The 23,704-nt window shown below is 37.5% G+C and overlaps 2 protein-coding genes across 6 annotated transcripts in view; both read right to left on the bottom strand.

Annotated features, from left to right (window-relative positions):
• Positions 1-797: 797 nt before the first annotated feature.
• kcnj11 (potassium channel, inwardly rectifying subfamily J, member 11) lies at positions 798-3,625 on the bottom strand. 3 transcript variants are annotated; one of them, XM_015382266.1, is made up of 2 exons: positions 3,544-3,625; positions 798-2,707 (listed from the first exon to the last, which is right to left on the bottom strand). In XM_015382266.1, the coding sequence occupies exon 2, from the start codon at positions 2,689-2,691 to the stop codon at positions 1,792-1,794; it is 900 nt and encodes a 299-aa protein (XP_015237752.1). In that variant the 5' UTR covers positions 2,692-2,707; positions 3,544-3,625; the 3' UTR covers positions 798-1,791. The 3 variants fall into 3 exon arrangements, with proteins under 3 accessions (XP_015237752.1, XP_015237751.1, XP_015237750.1); XM_015382265.1 differs by lacking the exon at positions 3,544-3,625 and adding an exon at positions 2,796-2,935; XM_015382264.1 differs by having other exon boundaries at positions 798-3,572.
• A 1,699-nt stretch (positions 3,626-5,324) lies between these two features.
• Positions 5,325-23,704, bottom strand: part of abcc8 (ATP binding cassette subfamily C member 8) — a 95,174-nt gene continuing 76,794 nt past the window's right edge. For 2 of the 3 annotated variants that reach the window (XM_015382314.1, XM_015382315.1), the window contains 10 exons: positions 22,186-22,288; positions 21,692-21,805; positions 18,099-18,219; positions 17,779-17,909; positions 17,619-17,697; positions 14,925-15,033; positions 13,539-13,642; positions 9,252-9,385; positions 6,036-6,098; positions 5,470-5,607 (listed from right to left, as the gene is read on the bottom strand). In XM_015382314.1, coding sequence (XP_015237800.1) covers positions 5,470-5,607; positions 6,036-6,098; positions 9,252-9,385; positions 13,539-13,642; positions 14,925-15,033; positions 17,619-17,697; positions 17,779-17,909; positions 18,099-18,219; positions 21,692-21,805; positions 22,186-22,288 — 1,096 coding nt within the window. Of the gene's footprint in view, positions 5,608-6,035; positions 6,099-9,251; positions 9,386-13,538; positions 13,643-14,924; positions 15,034-17,618; positions 17,698-17,778; positions 17,910-18,098; positions 18,220-21,691; positions 21,806-22,185; positions 22,289-23,704 lie in introns of all 3 variants that reach the window. The other variant, XM_015382313.1, reaches the window with a different exon arrangement.

Genomic DNA, 23,704 nt, shown 5'->3' with positions numbered 1-23,704 from the left:
AAGAATTTTTTTTTTTTTTTACAAGTTTGTCTTTACTGGTTATGGAAATTCAATTAATTTTGTAATATTTTATCATATATTTTAAGTTGCACTCTTTTTCTATTGATGGTGGTTTTGATTAGTTTGGCCAAAGCCACCTTTATAAAATATAACACTTAAAAACAAATATATTTCACAATTTATTTTGTTTTAAATATTACTGTCAGTGATGTTGCAATGCCTCCTGCATAAATAAAGCAGCTTCTGCACTTAAAAAAGTTTTCAGGGTATTTAAAAGTAGACATTTTAATTTTAATTAAGCATGTTAGCCTGGAAATAAATATTCAATAGAATGATTCAGTGTTTGACAATTAACATGTTAAATGTCTCTGGTCAGATGATATGATGGTAAAAGATTTTTGGACTGTATTCCTTGAATAATAATTTTCATTATTATTTTTAACCACCATTGGTTGACTTGTGAACCCATATCTGCCTCTGATTGGCTAATCTATGTTCAGGTTTCCTCCCACAGAATTGGATTGATCCTAGAGAGCTGAGTTTTCAACATTTTAAATAACATTTCAGATTTTATGCCATCAGTGAAACATTTCCCCACACTGCCAAAAACATCTAGAAATAATTAAAAAATGTCTTAAATGAAGTGTATTTACCCTTAATTTGAGCAGGTAAATAAGATGATCTGCCAATGGAGTATTTTTACTCCTAAAATAAGATAATTAGATAATATACACTTTAAATAAGACAAAGCAATTGTTTTTTTCTTATTTTAAATGTAAATGTCTTGTTCCATTGGCAAAGTGTCTCACTTACCTCCTCAATTCAAGTAAAAATGCATTTAATTTGAGCAAAATTGACTTATTTAGATTTCCATGTTTTTGCAGTGCATCTCTTTGGCTTTAATCTTTAAATAAATAATCCAGGATCACATGTCAGGATTGTCTGTTGGGACAGAGCAACTGGCTTTCCCTTTTTCAATTAGGAATGATCAGGCATGACTAGTGACATTTCACTATCTATTTCATGACATTACATTCTTTTGCTATTTTAGACTTAGACAACGTTTGTCATTTTGTATACACAGAGTGTACAAAGTTACATTTATTTTCTACAGCTTAAGATAAACTTTGATAGTTTATCCTCTGAGGCTTGGATGTGGACTAATGGACACTTATTATCTTTGACTGCTCATCATTTACTGTAGCATTTTATTTAGTTTTAATCGTGAATAAATCATTGTACTGTCATATTCGTGAAAATCTGCTTGATTTAGTAAATGATGGGAAAGGAGGTAAGAGATCCTTCAGTGTGGGTCATTTATAAGAACATTCATTTATAAATATCTAATACAGATTAATGCAGCTCAGTTATGCTGCACAGAAGGTGTGTGTTCACTAAAACTGGAATTAGCACGGACCCCTAATCTGGTTAAAAAATAAATAAATACAAACTTTTAAATACAACCAGTTTTTGAAACTGGAGTTACTTTCAGATTTTAGACCTCTACTTTTAGTTCCTCTCAGATAATCACTCTGGTTTCATAATAAACAGAGAATCGTTGATTTTCTTTTCTTGCAGATTAAATGAATTTAACCTTTTTTTTTTTCAGATCCCCAACAGAAGAAATAGTGAACTATCCCTTTAACAGTCAAAATCATTTCAGTGCTTTTCCATCGAACCTGAGTCAAACGCAGGTTTATGTGTGCCTACACTTTGTGCATGAGTCAAATCCATTTGTTTCAATAATCGACGCTCCTGATAGTGAAGCGGCTCCGTTTCAAACAGGGTGATTCACTTGCTCTCCGTCCTGGACCTGCGCACCGTCCCAGCCGCCCTGCGCCTCCTCACGCACGGCCGCGCGGTGACGCTCTCGTTCAACTTAAGTCGCGCCACGCCGCCGGCCTCCTCCAGCTCCTTGGCGCTGCAGCAAGGTGTCGGTACCTTCACGGTGTTGCCAAACTTGGAGTAGTCCACTGCGTACATGCCGTCATCTTCAGAGACCGTCGGCACGAAGCGCTGACCCCACAGGATCTCCTCCGACACGTAGGAAGTCCTGGCCTGCGTGGTGATGCCGGTGGTCTCCACCACTCCTTCCAGCACCACGATAACCTCCAGGTCCTGATGCTGCAGGTCTTCTGGTGATAACTCGTACAGGGGGCTGGACTTGTCGATCACATGGCAGATGATGAGGGGAGACACCAGGAAGACGCCGTTGGTTCCCACCGGGTTATCCATGTGGATGTCGATCTGGTCCAGGGGAACCACTTCTCCCTCCTCCGTGGTGCTCCTCCTGACAACCTGCATCCGCACGGTGGCGCTGATGATCATACTTTTCCTAAGGTCTCCGATGCGGACCATAAAGCACAGCTTGCTGTTTCGGAGGGAGATGACTGCGTGCTTGCTGAAGATGAGCGTCTCGGCGCGCCTGTGGGCCTGCGCAGTTTTCATGAAGATGCAGCCCAGCATGATGGCGTTGATGACCAGCCCGACGATGTTCTGCACTATGAGGATGATGATGGCCGACACGCACTCCTCCGTGATCATTCGACCCCCGAACCCAATGGTCACCTGGACCTCTATGGAGAAGAGGAAAGCGGAGGAGAACGAGTGGATGTCTGTTACGCACGGGATGAAATCATCCCCCCTTTGATCCAGGTCTCCGTGCGCAAAAGCCACGAGCCACCAAATCATCCCGAACAGGAGCCAGCTGCATAGGAAGGACATGGTGAAAATAATGAGGGTGTGGAGCCATTTTAAATCCACTAAAGTTGTGAACACATCCTGTAAGAACCGACCCTGTTCTCTGATGTTGGTGTGCGCAACATTGCAAGTGCCGTTTTTTCCCACAAACCGAGCCTTCCTCTGCTTGGCCTTAAACTTCGGGGGCAGAACATCCTCAGCTAACCGCGTCAGCAAGTAATCCTCAGGAATGAGTCCCTTCCTGGACAACATCGCACTCCCATGCTATGTACCCACAACCTCCAGGCTCGGTGTGCGGTCTGCGCCCGGATCTCGGATGGACTCGTTCCCTCCTCCTCCGCGCAGGAAGAAGAGCCCTTATGTCAGCTGTGTTCTGGAGGTTTGCGCGCTCCTCACGTTGCCTCCGGATCAGGCGCTTCAGGACTGGGCGATCCCATGAGAAGACTCTCCCTCCAAACTCCACAGCTGCCGCCGTCACTCACAGAACCGAGCGACTGAGCGGACATCGCTGGGCCACGCCGCGCAGTCTCATCCCGCTCACCTATGCGTCGGTGCGCTCTCGTGCGTAAAGGCGATTCCGGGGTTAATGATCTCGAACAGAGATTATTGAGCGGCTTTTTGGTCACATTTGGAGTAGGAGGTAGGCTCATGTGTCAAAGCTGGTTGTGTGATGACCTCGCCACTCCACTATAGCTCGGTAATGTGAGATGGAGCGAGGAGATGCAGTCCCTCCCCCACCCTCCGCCTTATTCTATTGCTGTTTTTTTAAATAGTGCCTTTTAAGCCCTAATCGCGCTCATAAAACACATTCCTATTATATAGGAATTGGTTTCATTTACTCACCGCAAACAGAACCCAACTTAAAGCCGTAGTGTGTCAATTATATCCCTCATAGGGCCTCTGCTGCTGGCTTAAAGGCAACAACACGCCCACTTTCTTTTTCTGCAAAACGGTGCAACAAAAGCGCAGGAATGAGGATCTAACAGATATCCCCTGGGAAGCTCATAAAATCATTTGCACATCTAAAAATGACTATAGCCTATTTTATAGGCTTTTATAGAACAACATTTAGTAGGTACATAAACAGTGATTTTCAGTTTTTTCCCTCCAGTTTCAGAAGGCATTGGGTATTAACATGTATTGATTATCTTTACACTACCTAAACAGACCACACAATATATTAACATGTGCCACTCTACCAAGGCTTCAGTTATAAGGTAACATAACCTCTGCAGAACAGAGTGGCATCACATACAATTAATTTATTAAACAAAGAAAATATGCCAATACTATTTCTGTTGAACCAAATCACCTCAGGTCAGTGGCGGTTCTAGATATGGGGGGTTGTTCACGGGGGCTCAGAACAAAAAAAGAAAGCAATAATTAATTTTTTTATATATTAAGTCAGATGTAGATTGTAAAAGCCATGTGCAACTCTGAGGAAATGGCAGATAAAATGTAGGGGTGGGAAACCGATTTATTGGTCATGATTTTCTTAATATTGGGAGGTTGGTGATTGGCAGATATGTAAAACCAATTGTAGCCGCTGATGTCAATGCTGTAAATTTTTCATTTATATTTTAAAGCATCATCTTGTGCAATTAAAATGATTTTTTTTAATTTTTATTTTTTATTGTTTTACATGTGTTTCTTTTTCCCAATAAAATGAGACTTAAACATTCAGTGTGTGCTGGGATTTTACAACAGCTGTTATGCAATATCAGCATCAGTCAAAATTGAAATTGGCATATCCATCCATCATCTTAGGCTTAGCTTAGTCCTTGTCAGGGTGGCAGTGGGGCTGGTGCAGGTGCTTGTGCCGTATCTTCGACAGTCTATGGGTGAGAGGCGGGTTACATCCTGGACAGGTTGCAACAGAGAAGCCAATTAACCTCACAGTCATGGTTTTGAACTGTGGGACAGAGCAGGTGTACCTAAAGAGAACCCACGCATGCAAACTCCATGCAGTTATTAAACACAGAACCTTCTTGCTGCAAGGCAAGAGCACTACCCACTGCAGCACAGTGCAGCCCAAACTTGAATATCATGCTTTTGAAAGATCAGTCCTCGGCCAGAAAACAATAATTGGTGGACAGAAAAAAACTGTCACAAAATCTCCATACAACAAAGCTAAAAGTGCAACACCTTCCTTTTTAAATAATTTTAGAAATAAATGTGTAAAGGTGGAAAAAAAAGAAATAGATCGAAGTAACCAATCAGTTATGGTTTCTGTCAGTGCATATAATTAAATTAGATTATTTTATTCGTCATTACATATTGAGTACAGGGGCACTGTCCCCACCTGGCCCCTGTGTAAGACCACCCATGTCAATGGTGCAGATGGAGGAGCTAATTACACGTTAGCTAGTGTACTGAGAACAGTAAAGGAGGCAATTACTATGAGACTAATAGGGGACTATTTAAAATACACTGCATCTTTGTGTGGAATTAAAAAAGAAAACAAATCAATAAATTAGTCTAAGTTAAAATAAAATGTGTTTGTTTTGTGTAAAGTGGAACACTAGTATTTTCTTTTACAGTTTCTTCAAATTGAGCTGAAGACGGTTTTTGTAAAATCTGAAAAATTCAGACCAAAACATATTTTGATGATAATTTATGTTTTATTAACAAAGAATCAATTAGTTTATGTACAAATATAATACAGCATGATTAAAAAATAAAAGGAATATATTTATTCCATGGTACAATTGCACTTTGAATGTCTTCCTTTGATGCTTCCAAGGCTTTTCTCTTCTCGTGCCGCTTCCTCTATTTGTCTGCTCGCACAAAGGAGGCGAAGACGCTGTCCTCCCGGTTGAGCAGGGCCTCGGGTCTGTCGTACTCCAGGATGATCCCTCGCTTCATCACAATCACCAGGTCGGCGTTTAGGATGGTGTGGACTCGATGCTGCGTGGGGGAGAGAGGAAGTAATTTACTGCAATGGGAAAACTCAGAGACATCGGTCAAAGCTTCCTATACAACTGACTGTCAATCTTCTAAAACCTACATGCAGTGATGTCATTATGCATAAGTCAGTGAGTTTCAACTAGAAACATAGCTGAACTTGGGTTAAGAATGTTAAACTTTGACAGATTGTGACCTTCATGTTTTGCAAAACCTTTATAAAGACAAAAAAAAAAAACATCAGGGAAGCTCCTTCATTTCTTTTGACCTAGTTTTTTCTCTTTCCATAATAATCAGCAGCAGAATATCTGCAGCCATTTAAGAGAAACACATTAGCAGAGCAAGATGAAGGTCAGCACTCTCAGGGGGAAATGTATAGCTGTTATATGTTGCTGCAGTGGTTGGAGGAGGAAGAGGAGGAGGATACTCACTGCTATAATCACTACTGTCCGGTCAGCAAAAGAAGTCATCACCACTTTCTGCAGGATGCTCTCCTGTGGGATGCAGAGGAAGAGGATGTTGGTTCAAAAATGCTCACTTTACACTTCGCCTTAAAAGATGTTTATGATTTAACTTCATGGCTACAGAAAATAGTTTTTTCCCCTCTGTTCCTACTCCTGTTAATGTATGTGTATTAAAAGCTGACTCTTGTTTCCTCCAGGGCCTCACTGCCCTGTTATAAACTCAAACCGTAGCTGTTTGTGGGGAAACATTCAGGCGGAGAACATCGGAATGTACAGAATCTTCCCTCAGGCTCTTATATGCACTTAGTGGATCTCTCTTTATTTCAGTTTCTTTTAGCTTCATGCATATCCTCTCTGGCAGCTCTGCTTGCTTCTTACTCTCCTCCTCTCTCTTAAAAGCACAGGTTTAGGCTGCAGTTTCTCTCTCCATAGTAGCTTATATTTATAAACTACAGTTTTGGTTGAAAAGGTACAGAGTGGAGGAATTTTCTTCTGTCAGTATGCTGCTGCCAGTCATACTTCTGACTGAAAGAGCTGACATTCCAAAGTTTACCGTAAAAGGTAGCATAGAGCTAAGGTAGCCTAGAACATGGTGACTGACAGCTACATCACTAAACCATTTTAAGCCAAACATGGACTGGTTATGGGGGTATAATGAGGCCTGCAGAGCTACTGCATGGCTTCCCATCACTGAGTTTGCTGGTGACACAGTTTTGGGGAGAAATTGAAATCTGACTCACACAATCGCAAAGATATTTCAACCAAAATTTAAAGTTTATATCATTTTATTACTTCCCATTTACTTATTTTTAATGTATAATTTTAGCACAAACCTATAAAATAAACCCAACATTGCATTTTCATTAGTGTTATATAGCTTATTTAGTCTAAATACATAAATATTAGGTTTAAGTACCGTATTTATAATTAATAATGCACACTTACTTACTCAGTGTATTTGTTTCAAATACATAAAGTTTTTTTGTTTGAGGTGCATAATAATAACGTTGACTTTATGCAACTCAAACAATACCCTTTATGTATTTGAAATAAATACACAAATTAGTATTTATTTTGAGTTAGCATATTTTTTTAATACTCAATACATAAACCTGATGATTTAGTACTTAAAATAAAAAAAACTTTGTTATACAAATGAATATGGATCATGTAAGATTTATTGAATAATTTATGGTTAAAATCACTTAAAAAAAAGTTTAAAGGAATTTGTTATGTAATAAATTTACATAAATCTTAAAACTTTGATGAAATATTTCTGAGGGTATGCATAAGGTTTAGGATCCGGATTAAAAGCAGGGTAGAACCTATGTACTTGTCTGAAGGCTGCCAGAACTTTAATGTTTTGAATGACAGGTTTTGTCAGGTTATCAATCTCACTGGTGAAGTATCCAACATGCTGTTATTAGAAAACACTTCTGGTGGGGAGTCATGGTCTAGTGGTTCGGGCATAGAGCTTGGAATCCTAAGGTTCTGGGTTCGAGCCCCACTACCACAGACTGCCATTCTGGCTCTCTGAGCAAGAACCTTAGCCCCACACTGCTCCCCTGGTGGGCCACGATGGCAGTCCCCTGCTCCCCAATGGTTGCAGAGTGGGTTGAATGCAGAGGTAAATTTCTCCAATTTGAGAAAGTTTAATTCAAATTTCTCCATCTCAGTGGATAAATCTCAGAAATATATTATTACTTTATGAACTTCAATTTGAGTTTTTCTTTCCATCACTCTGTTCATATTTGCTGATTATTGTGCTTTTTAATTGATACCCATCTTTTTATTTTTAACGTTGCAAACTCAACATCAATTGTTTGCATTTTTCAGCTACATTAGCCTCCTCGTCCTCACCTTTTTTTTTTTTTTTTTGCATATTCCTTGTTTTAGGGCTAAAAATCAACATAAAGCATTAAGGCATAAAGCCATCAGAAAAGGAAAATATGTAAAAATAATCATGTTTGCCTTTTGATACATAATTTAAAACCACAATTTAAAAACAAAGAAAAGTTGGGTGAAATCGTTTAGATTTACTGCAAATTTTATCACATCTCTACAGTGTCTAAATAATTTAAAATATATGCATTTGCAACCACAATAATATTTCGGTAAATGTTTTGTAGAGAGTTACAAAGAAACATGTTTAATGCTACAGCAGACCTGGAGAATGATGCTGCCACCACCATGCTTAGTAGTTAATGGAGCGTTTTTATGGAGTAAAATCTTCTTTACCAACCATCCTTCTTGTTATTGTGGCCAAATACTTTTTTTTTATTTTTTCCTCTAATCCTCATCTCATTTCCCAATGAGTCATCTGATGTGTCTTTGCAGGTATCTAATTATTTCCGCTAAGCTTTAAATAGCTGATTCATGCATGGCTCCTCTTTTTGTTGGCATTGTGATGTAAACTGTTAAAAGTAACTAGTTTTGTAGCGTCTTCCTGTTGATGGCAGGTTAAATGCCTTGTTATTTCTTGACATTGTGAAAGCTCTCCTTCAGTCTGAGGCTGGCCGTCTGGGCCTACGGGATGAAACTTACAGGCAACGGTACAAACAGGAAATTGATTCTAACGCATCATTATTGGTTTTTGAGGAGATAAAGCAGCATTGGCTTACATAATGAACTTTCTACAGAAAGGTCCTCAACATCAAGGATTTATTGGTCTGGTTTAAAAGCAGGAATAAAAAATAAAATTTTATCACTATTAAAAGCACGTACTGAGATGCAACTTGCTAAAAAAAAAAAAATTAAATATCAGTGGTGGCTTAAGTAAATATTTTAACCTTTTTTCTTTTTTTGGACCCTAAATTGGATATGAGAAAATGCACATTAGTTTCTGATTTCCGCTTCCTTTTCTGTTTGCAAACTTTCTGCAGCTGAATGTTATATTACCACCACTGACTAGAGCAATTCAGAGTATTTCTGAAAACCCCAATAGGAATATGTGGTTCATGTTGAGTGGGTGTGACATTTGACCAAATAGATAGCTCTATGTAATTATTTATAGATCTTAATGCTTCACTTTAAGATCAGCTACGATTCACTGTAATTAACTTCTCCTTAAACCATTTTAATCTCTCCTATCTCTGCTTTTCTCTTTTCCCATGCCTCCCTTCCTTAACGCCTTGTCTCCATTTCACTGCCTCAAGATATTTTTGTAGTTAGTCTCGTACTGACCGTTGCCATGTCGATGGAGGCTGTGGCCTCGTCCATGATGAGGATGCTGCTCTTCCTCACAAAAGCTCTGGCAAGGCAGAAAAGTTGTCTCTGACCCTGACTGAAGTTCTCGCCGCCTTCTGTCACCATGGCGTCTGAAAAAAAAAAAATCACAAAATTTCACCTGCTGCAAACGATGTAGATGCTGAGGCATTGCTCATATTATTACCGTTTAATTTAGACAAATTCAACCTTTCATTTGAAAGAGAATGTATAAGAAAAAATATTTCACAACTTCGAGGCACCAAACAAATGGATCTGTGTTCCCCCGTTTCACTTTGTTTGTCACAGCATCACAAACATAAAGGTGGGAGATTTTTGAAATTTGAATAAAACTGTGTTCTTTGATCAGGTGTCCGTAAGTTGCAGCTTTTTCTGGGGCAGGCTGTGATGAAGAGGGGAGTCCATAGTTTGATTCCCAACCTTACGACCCTTGCAGCAAGTCAAACATCTTAGTTTCCTGCTTAACTGCTGTTAATAAACTACCTGTAGCTTAAAGCCCCAGTTTGGGTTCGGATTCACAAAACAGAGGCTAAAACTTAAAAAAGGACTTCCTGTTATGTGTAGGGGGTAATACCAGTAATACCAGCAGACACTGTTTCCCATGTTGTGGACTTTAGAATTACAATATTAGACCCACTGAGTAATTATGACCAAATAATCAGGAGATTATTGGATACTTTGAATGAAAGTGGGTAAAATTTTTAGTTTTTCCAAGCTAGGTCAAGTTCAGGCTAATAACACTACTTCAGCATACTTTAACTCCAGTAAAAGTAAAAAGTAGTCATACAAGAAATGACTTAAGAGTAAAAGTACTGGATACATCCAATTTACCAATTAAATGATAGATCAAAAGGTAAAGTCAATTGCAAATTCAGGTATTTTAAAGACTGTAATAAAATAATAATAACCGATAAACAATAGCTGATAATAAATCGAGGTGCAGGAAACACTTTCCCAAACCTATTTTCTTTTCAAAAATTAAACTTATGAAACAAATCCTCACAGTAGGTTATTTATACGTATTAGGACAATGAAAAATGACCTGCAATGAAAACTTTCTTTCCTACAAGCTTGACCTCCAAATGTCATGGTAGCTGTAGGAGCCAATTATTTTTTGTTAATGATTAAAAATGTTTTGTGTTTTCATGCATAATCTAGCTAAGTTTATTTAAATTTATTGCTTAATATCTGTTATGAGATTATGTTTTTTTGGTTATTTAGTCATGTTCCTTTATTTTTTTGGTTAGTTATGATTAATTTAGGTTAATAATTTTTTTTTTATAAATAGGCAGTCAATTGTAGGACCAGCATGCATCTGGGTGGGCGTATGGTTTTTTACCAGCGCAAGAGAAACATCGAGTAAATGTTTGTCTTTTTTGTTTGCTTGCCTAAGGAAAAAATAAACTGACAAAACTAAAGGAGTTTACCTGGAACATTTTTTTTCTTTTGCCTGCGTAAAACAAGTCCATGGTGCATCTGTGGCCTTAGTGGATTTTCCCTTTTTTGAGCCATCAAAGCAACAGTAGCAATTCCAGATATATAATAAGCCTCTGTAGAAAAAAGAATGCTCATTCTGACCTAAACATGAACTATGTTTTCCTGGGACTTTTATGTTTCAAAAAAGCTTATTTAGTCCTTCCGTAATGATAGGCACAGTGGATGGAGAAGCCAAACTTTTTAAGCAAGTAAGAGGAGCATGTTACAAAGATACCACTCAAGTAAAAGTAAAGTATGGTGCAGTAAAACTACTATTTGTGTCATTAGTAACTCAAGTAAATGTAACTTTTGCTCTTATTCCAAAGACCTTCATACATGCAAATAACTTGAAATAATAAACTACCAGTGTTTGTCAGCATCGTCAATAGGAATCTCTTGTTTTGGTAAATTCATGAATTTGTTTTATTATTAAAAAAATTATGAATGAACAAGAATTGCAAATGAGATGATATAAACTGATTGTAGAGTAGTTTTCACCAGTCTGCAGCTTGCATCTGTCTAAAATCTGAGCAGATTCCAGTCAGTCCAATAACCATCTGTTCACTTTAGTGCAGTGTAAGCTAAGTATCTCTAACAACGGCTTTTCCGGAACTTTAAACTTGCTCAATAATTGAAGTGAAGTCTGTATTAGAAGCTGTAACATGATAAATATTTCCCTTACGGGTGTAATATTTATGAGTTCTCCTGAAATAAAAGCCTTTTTCAACTTAAGAAATGAATAAAATCAAAAGCTTTCAGTGAAAAGATTGAGGGTGAATTCATTAACATCTAAGCTTTTGAAAAAGAGGATGTTGGAAACCATTTTTAATTTGTGCTTAATTTCCTCAGCTCTGTATTGATAAACAATGTTCCCCAATTATCCATGCAGTGAAGTGCACACTGTTTTATGTAGCATATACACTGCACAGTTATTTTCCTTAAATTATAGGGAAACTTAATTAATATAAAATAAAGATATAGATAAGATGGATGGATAAATAGATAAATTACTTAAGCGTCTGGCTTCAGTTTAGGGTTTAGAGTAGTGTGCACTACAAAAGGAAGCAGGTTTCCGAATCTAAAGGAGGAAAAAGAAAATTAAATGACAGCATTTATCAGTAATTTCATGTTCACAGCAACCGGCTGCTCTGTTTTCTTACTAAAAATTGTCTAAAAAAGCTGAAGATAAAATAAACACTTCAGTAAGAATCTCCCTGTAAAGCTAAATGTAAGAGTTGATGTGTGTACAGCAGTTTATTTGCTTCAAGATATAGAGACTTGCTAAGGTATTCATAACCAGTCAAAGTTTGGTCTTTTCTGCTTCATTTGAACTACAAATTTAACTGTGTTTTATTGTGGTGTTGCATGACTGATTTTTTTTGTTCTGACAAAGAGAAAGTCTGAAAATTTAGCTATACATTTGTATTCTGACTCCGTTTGATACTTTGTAGAGCCACTTTTTGCAGAGACTAAAGTCTCATTGGCTTATTTCTCTACCAGTTTTGCTCATTTAGACAAACACGTCTTATTCTTCTTTGCATTAGCCAAGTTAGGATGCAGGAAGAAAATATTTTTAAGTCTTACCACATGTTCCTTGTCTTATTTAGACCTGGACTGTGGCTGGGCCAGTCTGACACATGAATATGTTTTAATCTAAACCATTTTAATTTTGCTCAGACTGTATATTTAAGTCAATTGTCCTGCTCCAATATGCCTTCTTCCAATCTTCGGATTTTCAACGGGTTTTCCTCTAGGACTTGCCCGTATTCAGCTCCACCCATCTTCAGATGTACTCTGATCAGTTAATGAAAATTTTCATCAAAGAATATTCATGTCCCTGTAGAAGAATAGTATACCCACAGCATGATGCTGCCACCACCATGTGTCACCATTGGGTTGGTGAAACATGTTAGTTTTCCAATTACACACAACTACATAGAGCCAATTAGAAATATTCTGAAGGTATAAAGGTACATAAAGGTGCATCAGCTCATTTTGGGGTGTTATTAGTTTATTTTATCATTAATAATATGTTATATTTATAAAATATATTTATTTAAAAATACGTATTTAAAAAACTGCTAAAAAAAAAAAGTCTCAGAGGAGCTGCAGACTGAAGGTTTTCAGCGTTAAAATGGCAGCAGATTCTGAGCCTGGGATGGAAGGTTAAGAACAGCAGATTATTTGGTTAAAACCTGACAGATAAAGCCAGGCTTCTTCTGAGGAATCTGGAAAAGAGATTACCACAGGTGAGAATAAGTACATTAAACATATTGCAAAGTCTACAGGAAGCCAACCTGAACTGTATAAATGATGTGGAAAATTAGTTTATATCTGGGTTTAGAAAGTCTACCAGCTGCGCTTTGGATGATTTTTTATAGACAGAGGCTGAATATAACAAATATAGGCAACACTTTTTAAACCACTACAAACCAGACACTATGCTTTTGTTTTTGTTTTTTTAAAACAATCTCTGTTTTTTTTTTTTCTTTTTTTATATTATAAAACCAGATTAAAATACAACATGGATAGAAATTCATGAGGTATGAATACTTTTACAAGTCAGTGAAACACCAGATGTGACCCTGAGTCTGCGGCAGGCGTCAGCTGTCAGATCTGCGGTATTGAGAAGGTGAAGTAAGTTAAAAATTTAACGCATAAGCGACCTGATACAGCCGTTTGTTCCTTGAACACAGACGCTCAGCGATGGCACGGAGAGGTGATGAATCGTTTATATCAAACTGAATGCCAGCGTTTGTTTTCTCCTACCCAGACCTCCTGGCAAGGTTTTAACAACAGGCTTTAGCTGGGCGATCTCCAGAGCTTCCCATAACATCTCATCCGTCGCCTTCATCTCTGGGTCCAGGTTGAACCTGCACACATGTACCCACCAACCAACATTTAAAACTGCTCTTAGTTAAAACATGACAAATATATAAATACATAAAAGAAAAATAGCAGAAACTTTTCTCATTCATCTAAGATATGAAAAATTGTGCATGTAGATTTTACAGTAAAATCTTTCATTTCTATAAAGCTGTTTAAACATTGATCCAGAACTTTTAATCTATACTTAAAGGTATAGAGAACAAACTTTTATTGGATCATCTATATAAGTGTTCCTCTTAATTGTCAGTAATTCTGGTGATATGTTTATGTAAGGCCGTCCTACGTGCTCGTCCCGTTAGCTATATTTTTTTGTGCATGCATACTTTCACTTGTATATCTGTGGTGAGTTATGGTTTTAAACAGTCATTGAATCTCACCTTTCTCACCACTGTTCTTTGAAAATGGCCGAGGGTCGAAAGAGAAAAAGTGTCTGTGAAGTGTATGAGAAGAAAAGAAAGGCCTCAGAAAAGGCAGTTATATCCCAGTGTGATTTGCACGGGAGCGCTCCTTGCAAAGCATTATGGGATTTGCTGTCATAGCGGTCTGTTGTTAACATAGGCTGTCGCTACCTGACAGCGGCGACTTATATCAAAGATGGCACAGGCCCCCAAAGTGGAGGAGGGGTTATGTGACCAATGGGGAGCGAAAAGCAGTGATCATCTGTCCGAATGGTCAGTTAACTGAGTTTCCTATAATGTCCACTATATAGTCCCCGCTCTATATAACGATTGAGTGATTTAGGGGTTCAGGCGGATGCTCGGGCACAATAAACTTGTATGAGCGATGCAAACAGCCACTTTTAAAGCATGCATGAGGAGAAATAGGCTTGTGCATACTCTCGCATGCATTTAATAGGACTTCCCTCTTGGGAGCAGATAAAGGGTTGTGCATGTGCATTTTTTTTTTTAAGTGGAGAGGGCGGGTCTTTGCAAAAATTCGTGAAAATCCTCGACTATATCTTTACGTATCCAAAAACTGCTGCCTTTTTAAAATCCTCATTGTCTGTCCTCCAGCATGAAGGGACTTTTATGGTATGTACTGATGTTTATAAATAGGCAGCTCTTCTGAACATTTCAGAGAAACGCCTCTTATCTATAAGCAGCTCTACTCATGTTTCAGATAAGTGTGATTAATGGTTGGCACAGCTTTCCCAAATGTTGGTCCTACTGGAAATGTTCTGTGTCCCTCTTCATTAACTAAGAACGCTATCAGCACAATCTGATCTAAACCTCCATTAACGAGCCTTCCTGTTGGAGCTCGTCGTACCGGATGGTGCCGCTGAACAGGAAGGGGTCCTGAAGGATGATGGACAGCCGAGACCTGAGGGTCTGCAGAGGCAGCTTGGAGATGTCGATGTTGTCAATCACAATCCTCCCTATGAAAAAGGAAAAGAGATGGTAGTTTTATTGTTTTACTTCTTTGAAAGCCTAAAGCAGTAATGGAATATAGAGAGACAAATTAGTAGGCACCCACGTTCAGTATGCAAAAAGGTCGTATAATAAATTCATCTTTTTTTTACTGCAGCAGGATCATTTGTCACTGAAATTATTTAAAAACGGTTACAGTTTCTGTACATTTATTCAGAGGAGAAATAATTACTTTAACAAATCTCACCAGTGACTCAATTATTATTCCTCTCAAAGAATATCCATAATTTCCTTTCCTAATAATGTTGAAAGAGTTTTTATTTTATGCTTCATATTTTCAAAATCTTTTTGGACACTAAGGTACTTTCAATAAGAAATGTAATCAAAATTGAAGAAAACAGGGTGAATCTGTTAAAAAGGTTGATTTGTGCACAGACACCATGTCTGTTTACATTCTGGGAGGACAATCAGAACAACAGCATGCATGGGGCAAATATAGAGCACTGTGAGCCGTTTAAACAGGGCCAGCTTTATGGTGTACAAAACCATGGGCGGTTCTACACGGGGGCCACCAGGGGCCAGAGCCCCTGTACTACTGTTCCTAGCTCCCTGCAGTCTAAAGAGGGAATGCAGCTCCAACTAAAATGAATTGCTTCCATTTGTAACAAGTAACTGAATTAAGTTTGCCCAACTTCATTTATTCATCTTGGCAACTTATAAATGAAGTGATTCAATTGGATCAACTTGATTTAATTACCTTTTAACCCAATTGAAGCAGTTAATTTAAATCATAGCTACATTCTATTTTTATTGCTATTGCTGCTGTGCTGAAGACAAAATGCTAAAAAGAAAAACCTGTAATGATGATATGCGCTGGAATAGATGTACTACGACTAATGGGTCCCTTCCTTGGACCCATTTCATTTTTTCCTTTACAGTTTTGTTTTAAGTATGATCTAAATATGAAGGTGATAGTTAAGTCCTACAGAGATTTGATCATAGTTTCATCTGCTGATTTTGATCTTTAACAAAATAAACAATAATTTATGAGTTTACTAACCTTCTAGTTATTATCTTATTAAAACTGGTAACTCTGTAAATTGACCTAATATCCCAAAGAAAGGCTCTTTTTCATCTTTTAGTTGATATTTGTTTAGGAACTAATTATTTCAGTTGCTTTATTTTCCATGAAATTAGAAATATACAATATACAAGCATTAACTTATATTTAAACTAAATGGGGTGCAAATTGCAATTAATTTAGTGCACAAGTGCCTTTTTGGTTTTGCTGTTCACTTAATATATTTTAAATGATAAAATATTTTTCTGTTTAGTGCTTTTCTGTGCCTCCATTAAAAAGTGGCCTCACCATGCCACTATACAAAAAAATACTCATAGTAAAAAAATATTTAAAAACTTATAATAAAAGAAAAAGACAAGCAGCCAGATGTCTAATCATATATGTAATTAAAAACGACTCTTTTTATTTCAGCTATCAAAGTTGTTTTCTGTCCCAATCAGGAAGGATTAAGGAGCAACTAGATAAAAAAAAACACATCCAGAAAAAAACCCAAAAACTTTTAAGACTTCGTATTGAAATCAAATATTTTAATCTCTACAATAAGTAAATTCCTTTTCACTTTGTTTCATTTCCTGTTTCCCACATGTATGAATATGAGGCGACACAGAAAGCTCTTCCTTTATCCACCAGGCTGGAGAGAGACCCGTAAAATTGCCACATTGCTTGGTATGGGGAATGTTGAGGGAGGTAAGATAATATCTCAAAGCAAACAAAAGAAAAATGTAGCATCCTAAACTTACCAAGTATCCATAAAAAAATTACTCGATTCTACTTAAATGTATCATTTGTAAGCAATGCCCTCCTACTCATGATACGATTGTAAAGGACGGTGGAGGATCTGTATCACTGTTTATCTTCCCAAGGCCTTAGAAAGCATCTTAGAAATGTATGCTTTCTAACAATCTGGTGGAGATTGTTAGAAAATATACACAAGTTTGTCATCATCAGGTTTGTCAGCAGGAAAATGTTCCAACCTTTATGGAAAAATTAACCAAAAAAAGTTGGTCGATCTTTCTTGGCCATCTTAATCCCTAAGAGAGCTAAGAAAAATCCTGAGATGAACAGAAGAGTCCAACAAAAGAAAAGGGACTGACTGCAGTTCTACTGTAAGGTGCCTTGGCCAAGGTCAATGACCGGTGTACCTGACATGTAACAACCATAGCATGCATATTGCTTTAGGTTAATAGACTATATTAATTAGGCTATGTATGCTTCCAGAAAATAAAATAAAATAGCCAGCCTCCCCCTTCTTTTTTTTTTTTTTTTTTTTACAACTACTGTAGACTACTGGGGGTAATAATAAATGAGCCACGAAGGATTTGATTTAAATCTTACCAACATGATTCTTTTTTCTGTATTGAATAGATCTCCTAAAATCAAACCTTTTCTGTATTTATGTTTTCAGATTAAGCAGTTGTAATAGAATATTTATCTATAATATGCCTTTTTCCACATCTTTACCAGAAGTGCTAACAAACAGCTCTTTATCTGTGATGTTAAATAAAATTTTACCCTCAAACATGTCCACCATGCGGAAGAAGGCCAAGGAAAAAGAAGATTTCCCGCTGCCAGTTCTTCCACAGATCCCCACCTAAAATAATAAAAATCCAGGTAAATGGCTCTGATCTGTAGAGTCTCTACAGACAGTAACATTCACACGCTCACTGCTCACCTTCTGACCGGGATGCACATGTGCGTTGACATTTTTGAGCACAGGTTTTAGTGTGGCGTCATAACGGACGCTCAGATTCTGGATCTTTATTTCTCCTTGTCGAGGCCAACCCTCGGGTACCTGAGAGACACCTGAGACACACACAATACATTCTCGTTAGCTCTTTTTGGTTAGAGCAAATCAAAGAAAGGATTATTATTTTTATTTTATATCAGAATTAAAAACTCTATGAATGCAAAACATTAGAGGCTAAAAGTCTTTGGTATAAACACAGTTAAAGACTAAAAGGGTGTGGGCTGAAATATGACTGCTCCACTCACTGAGGAGTCCCTCGTAATTCTCCGGTTCAATTTTGAGCAGGCCATTAATCCTCTTGACGGAACCAAGCTGCACCTCCATGTCTGCCAAGTTCCTCACCATCCAGTTCATGTAGTTAGACACCTGATACAAGAGGACAGCAAGGACAGTTGAACTCACGTAGTCCCCCCAGCCTGGACACACAGCTACATGACTGCACTGCGTAGTCTGAATGCTGCGTGACAGAAAGGCTGAATCAGGCAAAAGGACTAAAGTGTCAGAGATTTTTGAGAAAATCTAATAACAGTATTATCTTTTAACATTGTTTTCCAATTTTAAAGTACTTAAAAACAATCATAAAACACTCAAAAAAGAAAAACAATTAACCATTTATAGGTTGTACAGTAAAATACTTTCAAGTCAAGAGTGTTATTGGAGGACAGAACAAGAAAAAAAAAGTATTTCCGTAGCAAAAACTCAAGGTTAATATAATTATCAAAAATAGTCACGTGATAAAAAAAAAAAAAAAGTTCTAGAAAGAAAGAAACATTATGGTACAGCATAACCCTAAATAACCCTGTGTAGTGGCGGCCTAGTGGTTAGGGCATAGGGCTTGGAAACCTGAGGTTCTTAGTTAAAGCCCCACTCCCACAGTCTGCCACTCTGGGTCTCTGAGCAACACCCTTAACCCCACACTGCTCCCCAGGGAACGGGTTAAATGCAGAGGTAAATTTCTCCAATGTGAGATCAATAGAGTTAAATTATTATAATTATTAATGCTGATATTGGAACTTTAATTTCTTATTTTTTAGCTTAGCTTATTACCTTTTTAATCAGCTTTTTCACTTTTAAGTTAGCCTTTTAACAGTTTTAATTTTCTTATAACATTTTTAACAGAATTAACTTACTTGTTTCAATCTTAATTTACCGCAGATAGAATATTACACAAAGTAGGCAACATTAGATTAATGGTTGTATGCTATGAAGCATTTAGGCTCAGCTTTAAGACAGAGGTGGACCTTGCAGACCATGCAGATCACATTTGACCTCATGATTTTGCCAAGCTTTCTGCAAAGTGGTGTTTATATCCAATGGTAACCTGCACAATAAGGTTAAGGAATTGTTTCAGTTAAAATATAAGATGAAATATAAGATGATGTGATTTCTAATTTGCCAATGTTCTTTATAATAAGACAAAAGAAAAAAGGACTGACACCAAAAACTTTATACTTTACTTTATATTCATTTTTTTTCTGTGGTCAAAAATTCAGCCTTGTTCATTCATCTCAATCTTTTGGAAAAAATAAAAAAACTAGTTTCATTTTCAAAGAATTAACCTAATTTTTAAATGTTCAATTACACCTACAATTACAATATCTACGTATTTTTTTTAATCCCTTTTTCTTTACGATATTTACAAGGATGCACTGCATTACTTGTGTGACACTGACTTCTGAGAGGTGCATTGCAACAAATCACTACATGATGATGTGTGGATAGGGCAGTTGTTCAAATGAATCATTTCAATCCAAGTTTTGGGTTGAAGATGTGTTTGCAAATCTGAAAATATTACAAGAGAGTGTTGAAGGCATAGTGCAGATACTGTAATGGAGTACAGAAGGGCCGCTTTAAAAAAAACTGAACCAAGATGAGAAACAAATTGTAGGAACCGTTCCAAGATTGAAAATCTAATGACTGAGTATGCGGAGTAGATTTAAACTCAAATGGAAAAGAATTGCTAGACTTAAACAAAAAAGTTGGGAAGCAGTGAATTTCAGGCTCTTACAGTCTCTTCTGTTGTGAATGTAAGTGCAAAATAAAACCTTCTTGGTGGAGGCAATATCTGTGACAGTTCATATTTCTGTCTATGTGACTATGACAAATTTTTTTCACACATAAACAACATTTTTATGTAATAAACCAACACAAGACCATGCATAGTTGTCAAACTTTGATGCAAAAACTATATCAAGCACTTGTACTCAACTCTGTTTTCACTTCTGAATAAAATCTAGTCCTATGTGTTTGTCACATAGTAAATAAACAGGAACACAAAGACCAAAGAACATTCAGGTTTTTAAAAATAAAGTAATATTGTGAAATAATATAAAAAGCTTTAATTATTTCAAGAAGCACGGTTCAACCTTTCATATGAAAATGGAAGGAGTACATGGAAGTCTATCAATTTGTAGGCAGTCAGAGTACAGGTCGATAAAAACAAATGCATTTTTGTTTGTTGATTTCCCATGTCCCATGTTTTCTTTCCAGTTCACAAACATGCACTAGTTTGGGTTGGTCTGTCATGTAAATTTGCAATAAGATTCATCCAAAAAAGGAAAGGACGTACCCCTTTATAGTAAGATCTATCGTTTTCATTTAAACCAGGGATGCTAGAGCCTTGCTCTCCAAACATTTGGACAGCACCTTCTCTGAAGTTTGGGATTGTTAGTTCAGTTTAGCCAATGATAAATAATTATGCAGTATTCAGATAATTTATAAAAAATTGGGGTGGGATGGTGGGGTTGCAGCAATTAACCACGCTGCTCGTAGGGAAGTTGTAGGGAAGCGGATGTTCCAACCTTTGCATTTCCGCATTCTCCCGAGTGGTGCCCGACTTTACACGAGTGAATAAAGTGAACGCCATTAGGGGGCAGGATTGTTGTGGTAGAAGGTTCGCAAGCAAGTTTGGTTGTGGCCGGTGTCATCTTTCCAACCAGTTAGCAACTTGGTGCTAGTAGGTTCCCAATGGGAAATTGAATTGGGACCAAGTAGCAGCTAGCAAGGACACTGTAAAGGAACGCTATGGACAGCGGAAATATGCAAGAGGAGGAGAGTTTTGTGTCTGTGGTCATGGATGAGTCTCCTCCGTCATCCATTTTTTATTTAGAGGAGGAAAGCGGGGATGAAGATGTTGTGGAAGGGGACGCCAGGGCGGCAGAAGCTTGATTTGGTGTGAAAGGCTTACAGCCGTACATGTTTGAGCCCTTGCCTCGCAACGCTGGCAGTTCTGTTAGCTCTACGCCTGCCAAAAAGACAGACGTCCATCCAAGAACACTTGGGCGTAACTCAATGGTAAAGTAATGATTCTTATTTCTTATTTCAATTGTTGTGTATATAAGCTGCGACATATAAAGATGCTTTGACCGAAAATTTTATTGACAGATGACCGTTGATATATGATTGGCCGAATTTAGGTGAACAAGCTGATGTATAACTAACTGGCCTGCATAAGATAACAAAAAAACCCCCACAGATTTTAAGACAGGGTGTTTTTAAAAATAGACATTTTCTAACTTTTGAGACAATATCGTCTGAGAAAGAGTACATTAATATACATGTTTAAGCCAGAATGATTTGACATTTAAATATGACTTCCCTACAACTTTATAAAAAGACAATTGAAATCAAGATAAATTCAATCTGCAGCAACAAGATTATATTTTTTAACCAAAACAATCCAATAAAAAGTTTTTTGTATAGTAAGAAAGACAAATTATGATGTCTTAGTGATGAACCTTGAGTTAAAATGAATATGGCTTTTCTTTGTGCAGATGTGCAGCTGTTGCTGCATACTTTAAATGTACGAGATCTTAGTTAAAGAATAAAACATGCTCACCATGAGAGCGTATGTGAGTCCCAGCCCCACCAGGCCGGGGGGTAGCTGGTTGTAAAGAGAATTAGTGATTGACGCTACAGCCGCCACCAGCACCACACAGGCTCCAACGTACTCCTGCAAAACACAGCAAGGAAACTCGATGAGCAGCTGAACAGGATGCATTGTAGGTAGAGTGATCCCTGGAGAACATTGGTTTATTGACAGAGCACATCAAACTGATGAACATGTGTAGTTTTCTGCATTTCTCCACACGGTCTAATTAACATGTCAAGGCTTTGTCAGCAACTTATGAAGGAACAGCAGCTGAGGCATTAAACATGACATGAAGACTGCATTTTATGGAAATAGCCAAATCAGACCACTGGTTTACCAGTAATTGAACAGAGGGAGCAGTTAGCCATATACTCTGAGATGATTGTGAGTCAGATCAGAGACCAACAGAGAAGCAGAACCGATCTGAAATTTAAATATCTAAACAACAGATGGGTCATTACCATGCGGACCTCCAGCCAACGGTTGGCAGCCGTTAGGAAGAGCGAAGCGATGTTGTTGGCGTCGGTGTACTGCAGCAGCCTCTGCCGGAACCTTGGCTCATACCTGCCGAAGAGAAGATTTTATTTGTTCCACAACGTTTCAAGCTCTGTGAAGGTTCCCCTGATGGCAGCTTTTGGCTGCCTGACAGACTCAGAGGCAAAATTAAAGAGGGGGAAGGTCATCCTCTGGCACGATGATTACACTGCAGGGAAGTAGTCCAATAACTAGTTATAGGTTTCTGAGGCTGCTTTTAACTACACAAAAAATTTGATTCATATCAAAAACTTAACAAAAGAAAATACCTGGCAAATATACAATACATCAGGTATTGTATATTTTGCCAGGTATTTTCAGTAAGGAAAAAGGACGACTGCTATCAGCAGACATATCTTTAGTGTCCCACAGTGGGAAATTTAGGAAGAAACAAAAATATCCTGAATACGGTTAGCTTCATGATGTGAGCAGAAAGTTAAAGAGAGACAGGGACACACACTACAAAAAGAGAATATTAAAAGGATGAAAACAAAGAGTGGCAGCCTCTGATACAAAGTGACCAGCTCTGCTTGACGCTGTAAGGAAATAATGAACAATTAGAAGTCAAACTCTTCTGCTGTGGCAGTCATTCCCACCATTTAGTATGCTGAGGTAACATGGCATTAGGTTATGCTAAAGTTGCATCTTTTCTGCAGCACTAAGTATATTTTGTTGCATCCAAGCCTGCTGGGTATAGACAAAAAGACAAGTTTTTCAGGTGGAATCATTCAGAATATGAGTCTAACCTTATCCTAAGGCAGCCATTTCAAGCATGTAGCATGCTGAGGTGCAGAAATGTTAATCAGTGCAGAAAGAGCATATGCATGGTATACTGAGATCTGATAGTGTTAAGATCACTTTTTTGTTTTATTCTTTCAAGGACTCTCATAAATTGGAGCTGATGAGTATATGGCTTCTCTTTATTTTTGTTTTTGTTTTTTCCTACTTGCTCTGATTCTGTTTTATTTTCCTATATTGTAATCATGTAAACCACTTTGCATTGTCTTTGTACTGAATTGTGCTATACAAATAAATTTGCCTTGCGTCTGAGCCCTCATATTAAGTATACTGAGTTGTTATATACCTTTATGGTTGCTTCAGCATCAGACATATAGAGAGGCCATAAAGGAGTATTATTCACATAAACCTGTGTTACTTTAAACATCACTCAACACCATGGCAGAAATAACAGTTTGTTCATTTCAAAAGAAACCTCCAAGTCAATCATATGTTAATCAGCTAGAATAAAGAAAAAGCACTCCTTTAAGCTGTTTAAAATCACTTTATACGGAAAAGCTTCCATTAAAGTTCCAATATATCTTTCCTTTAACAACAAAAAACTAACGGCTTTCAAAACCCAATTTCTAAAAGCAACAGCAATTGTGCTTCAAATTCTTCAAAAAAAAAAAAAAATATATATATAAAAATTGTAGAATTAAAAATATA

This window comes from Cyprinodon variegatus, unplaced genomic scaffold, assembly GCF_000732505.1.
Source record: "Cyprinodon variegatus isolate N-32 unplaced genomic scaffold, C_variegatus-1.0 Scaffold254, whole genome shotgun sequence".
NCBI classification, from domain to species: domain Eukaryota; kingdom Metazoa; phylum Chordata; class Actinopteri; order Cyprinodontiformes; family Cyprinodontidae; genus Cyprinodon; species Cyprinodon variegatus.
The sequence above is the reverse complement of the archived record's forward strand: the minus strand, read 5'-3'. Positions and strand labels throughout refer to the sequence as shown.

Coding starts and splice junctions, on each gene's coding strand:
- kcnj11 (XM_015382264.1), bottom strand. CDS start 2,952: ATGTTGTCCAGGAAGGGACTCATTCCTGAGGATTACTTGCTGACGCGG.